Consider the following 15,978-nt stretch of genomic DNA (forward strand, 5'->3'; position numbering starts at 1 on the left):
CTTTAAGTTTGTTCAAGCTTGTGTGTGAAGAAAGGTTCTATAGTGTTTACTTGAACATCTTTTGTGTTCCCTTCTTGGAACTAACCAGTACTGATATATGAGGGAACGTGGTTGTAACCCCAGTAGCAATCTGCATTGTGAGGAAATTGAAACCAGCACCAAAAGATTACAAACCAATGCCTATCCCTATTGGGTGCTGAAAATTTTGAAAATCCAAATTAATAAATTCTCCATAAACTTAGATACTTAAAGCTAACTTATAAGGAAGTCTATCACAATCAAAATATCTAATATTTCATTGCAAAATTATAAATTAATTCGTATACAGGAAAATGAATCATGCCTCTTATCTAAATTATGCCCAAGATAATTGCAAAATAATTTTGGATTATATTGACATCATCATCTTTTCGTCAAGAATGACTATAAATGCTTTCTTTTTATTATCTGTTTGGATATTCAGTAGAAAATGAGCTATTAAAGATTTGAGACAATGGTTGAATTGAGTCAACTCAACAAAACAATTCGTTGCAATATCTGTTAGACTGAACACAAAGTTTAGAATCTCACCACAAGAGTAGATATATCATATATCTATTCTTTAACAAACACTTAGATAATCAACATTGCCCAGGCAGTCCAAGGACTTTGTATATTCACAATAAAATGAAAACAAATGGCAAAAAACAAAGATAACATTATTTACATTAAGCACCATGTAACCAGTGTTAAAATATTGCAAAACACCATTTTATATTTTCACACACTTTCACTGGTATAGTAAATCATTATGGCAAGCATTTTTTTACAAATTTCACCTAGAATCCTGTCTTTTTTAATTCATATTCATATTATTTACAAGCACACTTGCCTGATTCGGTACTGTACATCTTCTATTTAATACTCCCATTCCAAGTACATGGTAAATCCTTGTAAAATCACATTTCACAAATTCCACTTAGTATCCAGGCATATTCATTCATATTATTTATAAGCACTTTAACGTTATTCAATTACCATACATCTTCTATTTAACATTCTCTTTTCATGAACATGTATTGTACTACACTATTTGGTCACCATCTGTTCAGAAAACTTAATCTACACTAAACCAAACTCATCCTGCCCTCTTTAACGTAACTGGTCCCATAACCTTTAAGCACAACAATGCATTGCGTAACATTATCAAATGTTTTAAACAAAAAAATATCAGCACAGTGTCCATCTTTTTTACACTATCAAATACTGTTTATAACCGCCATATTTGTAATTGTGTGTCACAAATCAAATGAAGAACAATCACCAAGATGTTTTTTCTTATCATTTTTGTGGGGTTTTTTAACAAAATTATTGAGCAAATTTATATCTGTCACAGAGCTGTACAGCGTAATGTGTCAATCCAGCCATATCCGGGCTTCATCTCTTCCCATTTGTATATATTTGGCCCAGTCATGTTTAAAAACACTCTTTTCTCGTTGATGAAATTACATGTTGCATTGGTAACCTGGAAGAAACAATATATATAATATATGATTTAGTTCTCTACAAAATTAAAATCTTTAATAATATATGCATCCTATGATATTTAGTATTGTTTGATTTTACAGCCTATCAACACAATAAAGGTCATATTGGGCCGAAACATGGAAGATGATTTAGGCAACCCCGGGTGTTACATACTTAAAGCAACAACAGGGGTCAAAATCACCTCAACTTCTGTACAGAAGTATATCAGTTTCTTGCCGAAGTGAGGGCACAAGTTTTTGTAAACTGCTTAACAACATTCCCAGGGAAGATTCTGGGGCTGAAATGTGCTCAGGAAATTCAATATGGCATGTTAAAAAATCCACTCCAATAATATATATAGCTAAGACAAAGCTGTCAAGTGGTTTTGTCCATATTATACATAGATTAGAGAACATGCTGGTCACGACACATATAGGGCTCAAACTTGTAAATTTGGACTAAAATAAAATTTGCCTATTCAAAGGAAACTAAAGGGTGCTAAGGCCCAAAAAAACATTAATTTTATACAGAAAATTATAAAATTTTTGTTTCCCGTCTATGTTATTATATAGATTACATTTATCAGAATATACAGTCATGTTAACAGGTATATAAGAACGAAGATCATTACATATAAATAACTATAATTTGGGGGGGGGGGTTGTTAAACAATTGCCCATTTTAATTTCCCTTAAACTTATTCACAGGGTTTTATTCTTCTTGTTAAAAGTGTTGTTTATTCTAGAAGGTATGTATCAAGGTTAAATATACATCATTATTTATGCAGGAAATCTGTTTCAAGTGACAGGTTGACTTGTTAAAACTGCCTAAGGTGGAGACGTTAATTGGCTACTATGAATCACAAATATATACACTGTGTAAAGCAAAAACGACTCCTGTATTTGTACAATGTATGTTGAAATATAGTTTATGATTTTCTTTTCTAGACTACCCCCATCCTAAGTTAAAACTTAAAAGTAACTACATGGATCTGCACATGTTAAAGAAGCATGCCTCCAGGTGAGCCAAAATATTACAATAAAGTCAAACTTGAGAAAAAGGTCAAAGATTTTAGGAAAAGTGGAAAGATTCAAGTAATAATTTACATGTATGAGAGATCAATTGTTAATTTTTATGTCTACTGCGTTACTAATGCAGTAAGGACACATTTTGTATATTTTGACCAGTTTTTGTATTAATTGTATATTGTAAGTGCCATTGATAATGTGTAATTGCTTCCTTTTGGTTATTAAAAAACATTATACTTTAAATTTCATTTTCAAAATTTTCATGAAAATAAGCATTAATATGGAGGCTTGCTGCTTTAAGAATCAGGTAAGTGCAATGCAAATTTCTGTTTCACACAAATATAAGTAAGGGAAATAAGCTAAAAAATAACTGAAAAATCTGAAAAAGATAAACTCAAGGACTTCAATACGTACAAAAGCTGCCCAAATGTTATAGGAGGACTGGAACCCCTGCATCATTTGCCGGCATACTTCTGTCAACTCGTCCCCATTCGTCATTTGGCACCTGTTGTCCTTGGTAATGGATGGATTGTAACCATATCCCATTCTCATGCCATTCACCCTGTAAATACATATAAATATATTTATAACACAAATTATATAACTCAAAGTGAAAATCCAGAGAAAAGACTACGGCTCCCAAGGGAGAAATAAAATACAAAATCAAAGAGTTCACCTCCCTAGAGAGAAATAAAATACAAAATCAAAGTGAGACCAACAATTGTGCATTAGATTTGAAAGATAAATATAGTAATTGCATGCAACTGTTGTCAAATCCCTTAACAACAAGTTAAACAGTTTGCTTGAGTTTCTGTTCTAAAAGTTCTTGGGACAATAATTCTCGTGTAAAATTACTATAAAAACTCTTATAATTATGGCTTTTAGTATAGAGCCATTTACGAGTTATTTGCAAACTCTGATACCAAGTACATGTTGGAAATTTCAACCTCAATATGGCTTATAAGTGTATAAAAGTTTTACAAACCATACATTTTGTCAAATTACCACTTTATCAAACACTGTGACAAAAATACCAGAAAACGATTCTAATAGTTAAAGAAAATTCACCCAATTTAGCAAAGTTATGTATTAAGCAGTTATATAATCGATTTAATTTGATGAGGTATCTTTAACCTTTACGTTTATTTACGTATAGCATCACACAGACTTGCCCGGCTTCCATTTGAGGACTTGGTCAATTTTGGAGATATCGAGGTGAAAATTTACCCAGAATAGAGCCTTATCACTGCAGTGGTCAGAATTAACCAATATGCAAAACCACCTGACTCCATACTGGTTTACTAACGGTTCCAGCAGAGTAAAATTAAAATCCTAATATATCTGTCATTTAATGGCTATACACATAAAATTTTTGTCATGACATGGCCAATGAGGTTTTATTACATAACTATTGTTGTTTCTGGACAGCGACATATACAATTAACAAGATTTGATCAGTTCTACCTGTACACTGTCTGGTTTTAAAGTCAATCGAAACAGAGAATTTATTACCACATAATCACATAGTACACGACAAAAGATCTCAAAAGCAGGTGCATGCAAGTCATGCCATCTACTATGATTTTTTGAGGTTATCTTTATATAGAAATATAAAGTACAATCAGTTCAATAAAAACAAACATTTTTCTTTTTTGCTATATATAGCACTGAAATACTTTCTTCATGTATTAAGCCAGTATGTTGGCTCCTAAAGGGTAAACAATATTAGGAATTATTTCTCTTAAAAGAAGAAATATTAGCACTATTGTTCAAACACGAAAAAAAATTGAACAACAAAGCTGAATTAGGATTCATAGCATATTTGGAACTGCTAATACATGTACTTATATTATGATAGGACACAGATGCCACAAGTTTATATTAATGAGTACCTATTTTCTGAAGTTCAAGAGCCTAATTAAGTGGCAAAGAAATGTCACAACATTATCACCCTATGTCTTATTTCCCATACAATATGAATATTCAGACTCTCAAGATGGCAGACATAATAGCAGAGGACAAAGATATTGATTATGACTCTCAGTGGTGCTGGTTATATAATGTTGTCCAGTGTTAAGGAAAGAAAAACAAACGAAAGTGAGTTATTACTAGACTTCCAGACAAATATCTAAACAAAGTAAATAATGTCTTAATTCAATATGTTTGTCGGCCTAAAAAATAAGACAGGAAACTAGCATTAAGACATCATTTCTGGCACAAGAAACAAGCCATTAGTTTTTTACTTTAACATTTGAGCATGATCTTTTATTCATCAACAATTAATTTTGCTGCAATAAATATTAAGGCATGTCAGATGAATAACATGTTGCGCTGATGTTGTCATATAGTGGTGCATTAAGTCCCCTGATGGTATTTCATCTATGGTGTTGGCGACAAAGGGGGAAAGTGAAAAAAACATGTACATAAATTAATCAGTTATGCTTCTTACAAATTCCATCCAATAGCAACTGCAAGTTATGCTGGTGAACTAAATGTTTAAAAAAAACTCTTTCCAAAAAAACTGTTTCAGGTAACATACCAACTAAAATTAGGTTTACATTTTATTTATGGGAACACACTATCATATTAATGGCCTTTCAGAATGAATAATCTGCACACAATACAACAAAACAATTTTGAAAAGAAGTCAAAACTATTAATTGATCTTTTAAATGATAACAAAATTAGATAAAAAACTAATTGGCTAAAAAGAATTAAAGTAAAAAACTTACTACAATTGGCCCAAAATCTTAATTGAAACCTATTTTTTGCATGGACCAGAAGCAATAAGGATCATATCTGATACTGTACAGAAATTTTTTTAGATATAATGTGCTAAATTAATCTCATCATAAATCATAATATTGGTTAATATTGCCTATTCATTATTATCACATAAGCTAATGTAAATACAATACATGGTGTTACTGTTATTAACTATATATATAATTACATGTATATAATTGAACATATATAAGATAACAATATGTATTCAACTGTAATTAACTAAATGACAGAATACATGTATTACACTTACTGATATTACAAATAATTGATAATTACCAGTGTATATGGCTGGGTGGAGAGTGGCAATTTAAACCATGCAAACATTTTTACAAAAAAATATATATTAAGTACATTAATAAATAATGTTGCTTTTTGAATTTGTATCGGCAATAGTCATTGCCATGTTTGGGCCATGGTTAGCAATTTTAGCCATGGTAACCAGTGCTATGTTCGGGCCATGTTCAGCAGTGCTATATACACAAAACCATGTTTTGAACATAACCAGTTTTAAGGGCCATGTTCAGCAATTCTATAAATATATTTAAGCAAACAGTGATGCGAGCCTATAAAGTCTGACAATTCTATATGAAATGAGTTTTGCTGTAGCCATGTAATGTCTTTAACAAAGTTCAAAATGGTATTTAAACAAAGTCTGAGAACACAATCTATAATGTTATTTGACAAAATATGGAATGAATTGAATAATAATATAAAAGATTTTCTGTTCAATATGAGAGAGTTGTTTTAAGTTGAACAACCTGACTTAGAGATAATAGATAACAGAATATAGTATCATATCCTTGAATGATGTATGTCAAACACCTCATTCACCTCAATACTGATTTAATTTACCATTGTATGTATAACTATACAACCTGACATTGGTCAGTAAATTAGATATACCATATTTCCTTTGAGACTTGGCCGACCAATTGAGGTAATTACTTTCAAGCAATGACCTTGGAAACCAGAATTTAGAAACAGACTATAGGCAACAAAAAACTGGATATGCCCAATAATAACGGGGAGGTTATTCCCCCCACTGGAATTCTTGGCATTTACCATGTCTGTGCAGAAATATAAAGTAACAGAATACTAGAATACATTGTACAATAATTTCTTATCTTCTGTCAAAAACCTACATCACAGTATGGATTTAATGGCGTAAAAGCAGACAGATATAAAAACCATCCCCTAACCTGGACTAACATTTGTAACACTGTAAAAAAATTGTTTTCAGAAACTTGAAGGAAACACAAAGGTTCTTTTATAACTATGTCCTAAATATATTTCTAAAATGGAGACAAGACTTTGATATTAAAAGTGAAATGTGTACAAGAAAACAAACAAGTCATGTCGTGCATTGTACAAGTAAAGAAATAAGGTCATTAAAAATACTGCTGATTAAAAATTCATCACGCTTTATCCCTCTGGTATACTAACTTGCCACAAGTAGTTACATCTTATAAAATGAAAGTACAGTTATACCTTTATAAAGGTGCATCAAATTACATCAAAATACGTGGAATCCCAAGGTCACTTGAAAATCATATTACATCAAAACAAATGGATCACCCAAGTCATAAAAGCAATGTCAAAACCATGCATTAAACAGTATGTTTGATATAAATAGCTATGACTAACTTTTTTAAACACATCTATTGTTGAGGCAATATAATAAATCTACACAACAATAGGAATATTTGAGTTTCAACCATAAAAATTTGTCTTTCCCCTTTTAAATAAATTTGGTAAATCAAAACAGGGAAAATAGCAAAGGGGGGGGTTTTGGGGTTTTAAGTTAAACCCAAGAAGTCAAATGGCGATTTTCATTTTTACTGGGGGAAAGGAAAAAAACCCCATTATTTCAGCCCCAAAATGTTCTGTAAAGTTAATGTATTGATGAAAGTTGAACATAAAATCAAAGTAATACAAATGATTTTAATGTAAATTGAACAAAAGAGCACCAAAGCCGTGTTAACGCTTATTTGTTAAAATAAACACTTTTGACAAAAAATCAAAGTTAAAAAGGGACATAACTCCAAAAATATAGCTTTCAGGGTAATGCACATTGTCTTACAACAGTTACTGCACCTTGTCAGAATAATCAAGTACATATATGCAAGTTTCATGTTGATTACTTTGAAAAAATAATTGAATATTGGGCTACATTAAAGTTTTTTGTATGAGGACAAAGACAACAATGACCCAGCAATCATAATATCTTATCTTTTTCCTCAATACAGATGACCTAATAATATGGAAGAGATGTATGGAGAATATAAAACGAGGGTAGCAGTTGAATAAATGTAAGCAATTTTTTCTTAATTGATTGAGATATTGTTTACATTATAAGTTTGAAGCATACTCCTTGAGATGCTTCCAATAGATAGCAACTTCTCAAAATTAAATTGCCAGCTAAGACAAATTATGGTTACAACCTTTTTTTCAATTCATACTCTACAAAAGTAGTTCTATGCAATTTATGATATCTTCATGGTGTTTCAACAAACGTATCAAAACAATCAAAGAAAAAAATTGCAATGAATGAGAAGTCAGTGTAATTGTCATATTGTGTATGATTAATACAATGTACATTTGACATTATAGTGTTTTCCTATTTTCTTTATCTTTTTTGGCAATTTCTTTTCACCTGGACCTCTGGTAAATTTACTGCCAATTTACCATCCTTTTCCTTATATTTGAGGGTCATTATTTTTACCTGAGTGCTATAACGACCTTAATAAAATATCAGATATGAAAATTTAATGATAAATATTTGTTAAATAATTTTTTTTCAACATTTCCAGTGTAAAATTTTTCAACATTTTCGTGTATAATGTTGAATTCTGCTTAAGCCGGTGCTAGGGAGCGTGGACGGTAACTTGCACTTTCCAGTACTGTCCATGAACAGGCTCAATCAAACCGAGCCTGCAACATTTTCAATTTTGTTGTGTTGGACTTTCTTTGGGGATTCTGTTTTTCTCTATTTTATAGAAATAAAGAGAGATACTGCAAACTGTTCATGATAAAAAATGTTGTCAAGTCAAAGAATTACGACCTTTCTTAAGCATAGAATGTGGTGGCAAGGGTTGCAGATTTCCAATGGGAATAATTGTGCTTGTCAACTAATGAAAGAACAAAGTTTTTATTATGATTAATATCTTTCTATGAACAGCAGATACTTCAACAAAATCAATGAAATGATGCTGCATGTAATAGAGTCATCAATTAAATGTGTTGGTAGAGTGACTCTGACCTAAAAAGTCTGATAAAAAATAGGGTAGGTGGGACAGTCATTGCAACAAGCAGTGTTATATACCAAAATGTTCGTTAATGTTTGTAGTTTATGAAACCACCGGCATAAATTGGCATAAATGATGGCATTCAGAGAAATCCAAGATGGCCGCCTTTGATACTGAACTTCACTCCTAACTTTACATGGCTAAAATTTTGCATATAATCGGATACATTTTTAATATTTATTACATATTAAAGTCACCGTAGTGACTGTACAAAGTTAAACATATCAATTAAAACAAATTTACATGCATGATTTGTATTTTCTTATAAAATTTGTTGATAAAAAAGAAGTTTTCGCAAGAAATTTTGCTTTAAGCAGTGGGTTTACAATATATTTTCTGCAGGAATTTCATGTTTTCCTACCAATTGAAGATTTTTGGATATGAATTGAAGCTTACCTTTGATATTCATTGTTATAATCGACTTTTAACGTTGTTTTTTCTTTCGTGGAACATGAAAGAATATAAGAAAAACGCATGTTGGTATTTTCATGGCAAATATTTTTTTTCAGTTAAATAAAGAAAAGTTTATTTAATTTTCAAAGATATGAATCTTTGGATCATTTTAGAATGCATAATTTATGAAAAGAAATGCTAAGTTTATCATCTATTTTCTATCTTGACCTCTTTTCTGTATTTTAGCCGTTTTACTTCATGTGTACCCGTGCACCCCAATAAAATGGAACATAGGCTAATCCCGGGTACACTAAACGTATGATATAGTCTTTTATATGTTAAAAAGAACCTATCATTTCATTATGGGTAACCAAGTAATTATTATTAGCAAATTTGGGAAATAATATTTTTTATCATGTTCTGAATAAATTGTTTATGTAAGGAGTAGTTTAATCACTGTCTTAGATTACTGGTCAAGGGTTTCCTTACCAATTTAACATTATTTGGCATCTTCAATGCATGGGTTATGGCAAGCAAATCAGTATGCAACATTTATACTTTTGCCCTTCTTATTTTCTTCCGTTAGAACAATATATTCAAGATTCAGGCATATTTGTTGTTAGAGAATTACAGATTTACAGTTGAGTTAAGAAGGCAAGTTTGTTGCTAAACTAAGTACTGGGTGTTTTTATTCTGTATAGTTTGTCTATCCCCTTGAAGTCACGGATAATGAAGCACTGGAAACCTCTGAAGGTATTATAGGTCTAACCCATAGTTAAATATAAGTAGTAGTGCTCTCTCTCTCACTGGTTTCTTGCAAGGCCATTAATTGCTAAGTATGCAATGGCTTACACGTCTGACAATAATTCTTGCTCAAACAAACATCACACAGATACACCTTTCCATACACAGTCAAAAGATGTTGAGTGACACCTTTATCGATCCATTTTCTTTATCTTTATCCACCTTCTCAACTTTTAAACATTGCAAATGGTGTTGAAATTCCATTAGATGTTGAAAGGAACCTACTAAATTGTCTAAAAACAGGCCAACAAAATATTGTTAGTTTTTGTGTTAGACAGTTTTGTTGCACAGAAACTTTGGGTGTTGAGCTCAAAATGTGTTAAAATTGAAACAAATTGTATAGTTGTCAATCCAAGCGCATATTCTTGTCAAATGTATCAATAAAACGTAATAAAAGCTGTTTGAAAAAGAAAATCATATTTCAATGTCTATTATTATTATAGATGTTTAAATATGAATTATGTTCAAAACAGCTGAAGTGTTATAGATACATATGACACGTATATGTGCTAGGATTGACAATTATACTTTTTTATAGTTAAACGCATTTTGAGCTCCACAACCACAGTGTGGTTTGTTGTAGATAATTGTAAACCTCCCATAAAGAGATTCTTTGATCCTATGCCAAAATTTTAAGTCCTTTAAAGGAGGTCAGTAAAGTCCAAAGGCAGGTTTAGATTGAACACTGTCCCTATTGATGGTGAAGAGATTTATTTAAGACTTGTCGCAATAAATTCATTTAAGAAAGTGCCTTTTTAATTTTGACAGGGTTCTATCCTTTGGGAATGCCCGTTTGTTCACAGATGATGTCAACACAGAAATCTGATTTCTTTGATGAAATTAGTCAAAGTGCACAGCACATAACTGAGGTATATTTTAGATAGCCTTAAGACCAAATACGCATAAATTGAGGTGAAAATATTTCCGCTTTCCAGCCAGTTGTTATTCAGCCAAATATCCAGTACAAAAAGTAACAAGACTTTGTAACAGAGTTACCAACGTTCCCCGCCTCAGGGAAGTTTTATATGAAGCACAAAATTGTGCTATTTCAAAAAATTGAGGTATGGATCTCAGGACTTTCAGGCCAAAATTATGATCAATGCCAGATCTGCAAATGCAACAATAAATTTATTAAAGCAATAAAATGAAACACAGAATTTAAAAATCTATCATGTTAAGATTTGACTTTTAAGTGTGACTTTGATGTTGGAGAGAGGGATGCAGGTGTTGTGCATGACATATCGTCCTTATTATTGTAACTATTTGTGCCAAGTATTTTCAAAATCCCTTGAACTATGGAGAAGTTATAGATCGGACACAAAATATAGCTTATAACAGACAGACTTTGTTTATTTTTGACCTCTAAGTGTGACCTGGGAGGTAGGGACCCATGTTTTGCGCCTGACACAGGTGTTACGCATGGCATATCATCTTATCATTGTGACTATTAGTGCCAAGTATTTTTTAAATCCCTTGATCTATGAAGAAGTTAAGGACGGGACACAAAATATACCATATAACCGACTCTGTTAATTTGTTACCTCTCAGTGTGACCTGACCTTCGAGGTAGGTGACTGGTTTTTGTGCATAACGCATCGTCACATTATTGTGAACAATTGTAGCAAGTATTTACAAAATCCTTTCAAAGATAAGAAAGTTTTGGACCAGACACAATAAAAATACCTTCAAATAGACAATGTCGACCTTGACCCTGGAGGTACGGGTTTGGTTGTTGCGCATGACACATCGTCTTATTATTAAAATCATTTGTGCCAAGCTATTTCAAATTTCTTTGATAAATGACAAAGTTATGGACCGGACACGAAAATGTGACGGACGGACAGACGGACGGAGCCTATTTCTGTATCCACCTTTTTTCTTCGAAAAGGCAGGGGACAAAAATGCACCTACAAAGTTCTTTACTAGATATCTTTCTGAAAACTGGCATGCGTTTCTTGTCCTGATGAGAAAGCCACTAATTATACAGCAGGAGGATTAGATGAACAGTTTTAAAAATCACTCATTCATGTATAACGTATGTTCCAATATGAGATTCAAATCATGAAGAAGCTGATAGCAGGATAATCCTGCATGTTGCTTTTGCTTCCTCATTAGGTGTACAGCAAGCTGTTGTTTTTTAGTCCTGATACTGATTTATTTGTACTTCTTATAAATCATTTCTCGGAGCTTAATATAAAAAGTATTTACTTTAACTGGTAAAAAAGGTATGCACAGACCTTACAAGATATATTCCAGTACATACAGTAAAAATTTCAATGTTCTGCCTTCACAGCAGTGAAATATCATACTTTCTGTGGTTGTGATACCTGTTCATCATTCCCTAGCATAGGAAAGAGGAAGGCTTTTCAGGTAATGTATAAAATTCTTACTGGCCTAGGGAAAGATCTGGTACTACCAATTCATGCTAACACTGCTGCATTTAAGTTTGTTGGTCTCTTGTATAGACATCATTGCACCTCCCTCAATGTTCTTTGATCATCAAAAAGGGGGTCATATCCAACAAATGACAGCTTTGTTCTTCATTTACTGCGATGTATACTTCAGTTATTCGTATGGCGTTCATCTTTGAAAACAATAATTCCTCCACTTTTTTAACTTTGGATATAGTTAGGAATGTACAATCCACAACTTATGACACAACCTTAAGCCGTACCGGAATTTTTGAGTGACCATGTATATACTTGATCTAACCTTTGCATTGATGATGGCAATGAACAGCCGTGCACCATATTAGCCTGTTCTTGCAAAGGGGTTTTACAAGGGCATATCCATTTGCCATGTTGGCAAATGTTGAGACAAATGATAATCAAGATGATGGTTGTCCATAGTGAAATTGAAAAAAAAATACATTAAGTGTTACATTGACTATGGTTTGACAATAATTACAAATAAATCACTGTGTCATAAACGTATTGAAAGTTACTGTAGAAAATAAATTGAAAACCCTTTAAATTTTATCAAATTGAACCACTGATTTTTGTTTTGGTTTTGCTGAATTTTTACATTTATATAAACAAATGTATCATTGTTTATGAATAACATACACGTGAAAGAACTTAGTTAACAAATAATGTTGCTGCTTTTTTCTACACTCTTATATGCATGTACATGTTTGAACTTTTATAATGTTTTTTAAAGGTTTTGAAATAAGATAAAGATTCATTCAAAAAGAATGTAAAAATATCATAGTAAAGCATTTCTTTTAATTAAAATAAAGAATAAAATTGGTGTCAATTTATACATTTTTTTAACTGTATCTTCTATGAGTTTTCACTTTATCCTTAAATTTGACGCTGCCTTGATTCAGAAAACTAGCAAAATAAGTTTTAAATTATGCAAGCTCCCTTAAAATAATGTTAAAATTCAAAATTGGCAATAAAAGTATAGCTTAAATAATATTTCTTGAAATTTTTCCATGATAGCGGCCATCTTGGCGGCCATCTTGGATTTCTTTGATCGCCATCATTTTTGCCAATTTATGCCGGTGGTTTCATATACTACAGACATTAATGAACATTTTGGTATATAACATTCATTGTTGCAATGACTGTCCAGGTTCATCATTTTCTAGGTCCTGATTGTTACCCTACCATGTCATGCATTACACAAAACAATGGAATTATCAATTTCTGCATTTTATAGCATGAATTTTTAAAAAAAAATTCTTCGGGTTTGGGGGTAGCGGAGGAGAGAGGGGTCGTATTGGGTTAAATTTCTCTATTACTTATGGTCATATAGTGACTTTCCAGCTTCATCGGTGCAATAAAGCCATTTTTCTAATCATATAATCTGTATATTGGTCAGATATTTGTATAAATCATTGGCTTTCCAAAAAAATATGTTACAGTCTGTCAATTTGTATTCTCACTTGCCTGGTGATTTTGTCACCACCCAAAAAGAGCAAAAAAAAACAATGTTAATCTGTCAATAAACGCTGGTTCGGGACTACATGTATAAGCAGCCGTTCTTTTTTCTCCATCCGTGAAGATGAATAAACTAAGTATTTTTGGCAACAATAATAATTTACGCATTTTATTTATATTTTCAGCTCATATTGTTTTCTTTTCAATTATGATGCTAACTAAACAACTCAGACCTACAGCCTTTGTAGTCAATTTCTAGGAATCAAAACTCCAAACATGTGTAAAAAAAGGTCAAAATAGCCGACATTTCAACACCGCTGAGTCCGATATTATTTCTTAGATATAAGACAATTTCTAATTTTATGATAAACATTAATAACCAAACAATAACACATGAGTTATGGTGTATTGCTATAGATGCCGGTCTACTGATCTGAAGGTCTCTGGTTCAATACCTAACTAACACAATGTCATGAAGATATACAGTTATATTTCTTTAATTAATTGCATTATCTTTTATTTAATTTAATAAAAAGTACAGCACGTTTATAATACAAATTAAAAATACTACACACAAAATATCAAAACCTTTTGCACAAGTTTAGAGTGAAATGGCAATTAAAGAGGCTGAACTAGGATTCGAACCTACATGTACGAGTTTACATCTATATATCCTTTAAGTGAAAGACATTTACCGACTGCTCTAAGAGGGATTTCTTTAATTTAGACCATTTAACAAATGGTAATTATCTACATTCATATTAATTAACAAGTAGATAGTAACCTTTACAGAATTTACCAACTATAATCAAATGCAAGAGTACCAGGTCAATATTGTTCAACAATACCTGCACACCATCAGATGAGCCAAAATAGTTCAATAAAATAAAACTTGAGAAAAATCTACTAAAATTTTAAGAAAAGTAAAATTATTCAAAAGTCAAGCAATAATATTCATGTTGTGCGTAATAATTAAATGACTAATTTTTCAGTATTTGTCATCATATTTCTACTGTGTGACTAAAATAATAAGGGCTATTTTTGTTGCATATTTTGACCTTTTAATTTGTAATTGGTTACAATTCATGTCAATAAACAAAAAAAGTAATTTACACATTAGGCACATACAATTTGTATGTGCCTTATGTGTAAACTACTTTCTTTGTTCACTTCACAATATTTTACTTTAAATACATTTTTCAAAGTTTTCATGAAAATTAGGATGATTTATCTGGATGCATGCTGTTTTATGATTAAGATATATAAGACTATTGAGGCTAATGTTAAACAGAAATTCTTTATTGCTGAAATAAGACACGTACACAGACAATTAATGAGAAAAACAAGTAATTTCTTTTTTAAACTTTCTATGAACCTATTTAACTATGGTGCTTTTATTTTTTCTCTAAAATAAGAAACAATAATGACTATGAATGTGCTTTAATCATCAGGGAACTCATTTTAAGCTTGACTTTTAAATACAAAGATTACTCATTTTAGATCATAAAATTAAAAGTATTTTACCGCAACAGTAAATTAAAGGAAGTACATGTGTAAATGATTAGACCTTGAGACATCTGAGGGGATCACTTAGTAAAATGTCACAAATTTTTCTTCAGAAATTCAACATTCATTAACTAACCTTTCAACAACCATAACATACTGAAATGCTAAGGTGGCATTTTAAGATTCCATATTCATATCCAAATTTTCATGTTACCACAACATATACATGGTATAATACGAGAATTTTAACTTAATTAATCAAGGTCAAGGGCAAATTTTTGGACACTACCAAAATCAAAAATTTACCACTAACACGTGTTTCGGAGCAGTTGCGTGTCATATGAATTATTGTGCCATGTTTTAATTTTCTTAAAAAATTGAATATTCAAAGTACGGAAGACAATATTCAGGATGAGTATCTGTAGGTGTACAGTATACAGTATGCCTTTAAATGTTAGTTCTGCGACATTAAGACAATTATAAATTAACAACTTATAGAACAACATAGGTTGAACTCAGCGTTATAAAGCGTATTTCATTCAAACTGTGAGTAATCTCACTTAGTTAACACAATTAGACTTTTGAGGTGTGATTTCTTAAAAGCCATCACAAGAAAACCAACTCTACCCAGCATGTACTTCACAATTAGTTCCTAAGTAAACTAAGTATACCCAACATGCATTTCTTAATAATTACTTTTGGGGCATACATTATATTACTCAGATTAAATTCTCTGCGACAATAATGCAAAAAATGAAGCATACA

The 15,978-nt window shown here is 31.5% G+C and overlaps 1 protein-coding gene across 1 annotated transcript; it reads right to left on the minus strand.

The window, feature by feature from the left end:
- Nucleotides 1-283: 283 nt before the first annotated feature.
- Nucleotides 284-11,419, minus strand: LOC132743652 (uncharacterized). Its single transcript, XM_060732205.1, has 3 exons — nucleotides 11,337-11,419; nucleotides 2,949-3,096; nucleotides 284-1,504 (listed from the first exon to the last, which is right to left on the minus strand). The coding sequence occupies exons 1-3, from the start codon at nucleotides 11,417-11,419 to the stop codon at nucleotides 1,370-1,372; spliced, it is 366 nt and encodes a 121-aa protein (XP_060588188.1). The 3' UTR covers nucleotides 284-1,369.
- Nucleotides 11,420-15,978: the final 4,559 nt, after the last annotated feature.

The sequence above is a fragment of the Ruditapes philippinarum genome, unplaced genomic scaffold (genome assembly GCF_026571515.1).
Source record: "Ruditapes philippinarum isolate M1 unplaced genomic scaffold, ASM2657151v2 ctg2718_1_1_1_1, whole genome shotgun sequence".
Classification (NCBI taxonomy): Eukaryota; Metazoa; Mollusca; class Bivalvia; order Venerida; family Veneridae; genus Ruditapes; species Ruditapes philippinarum.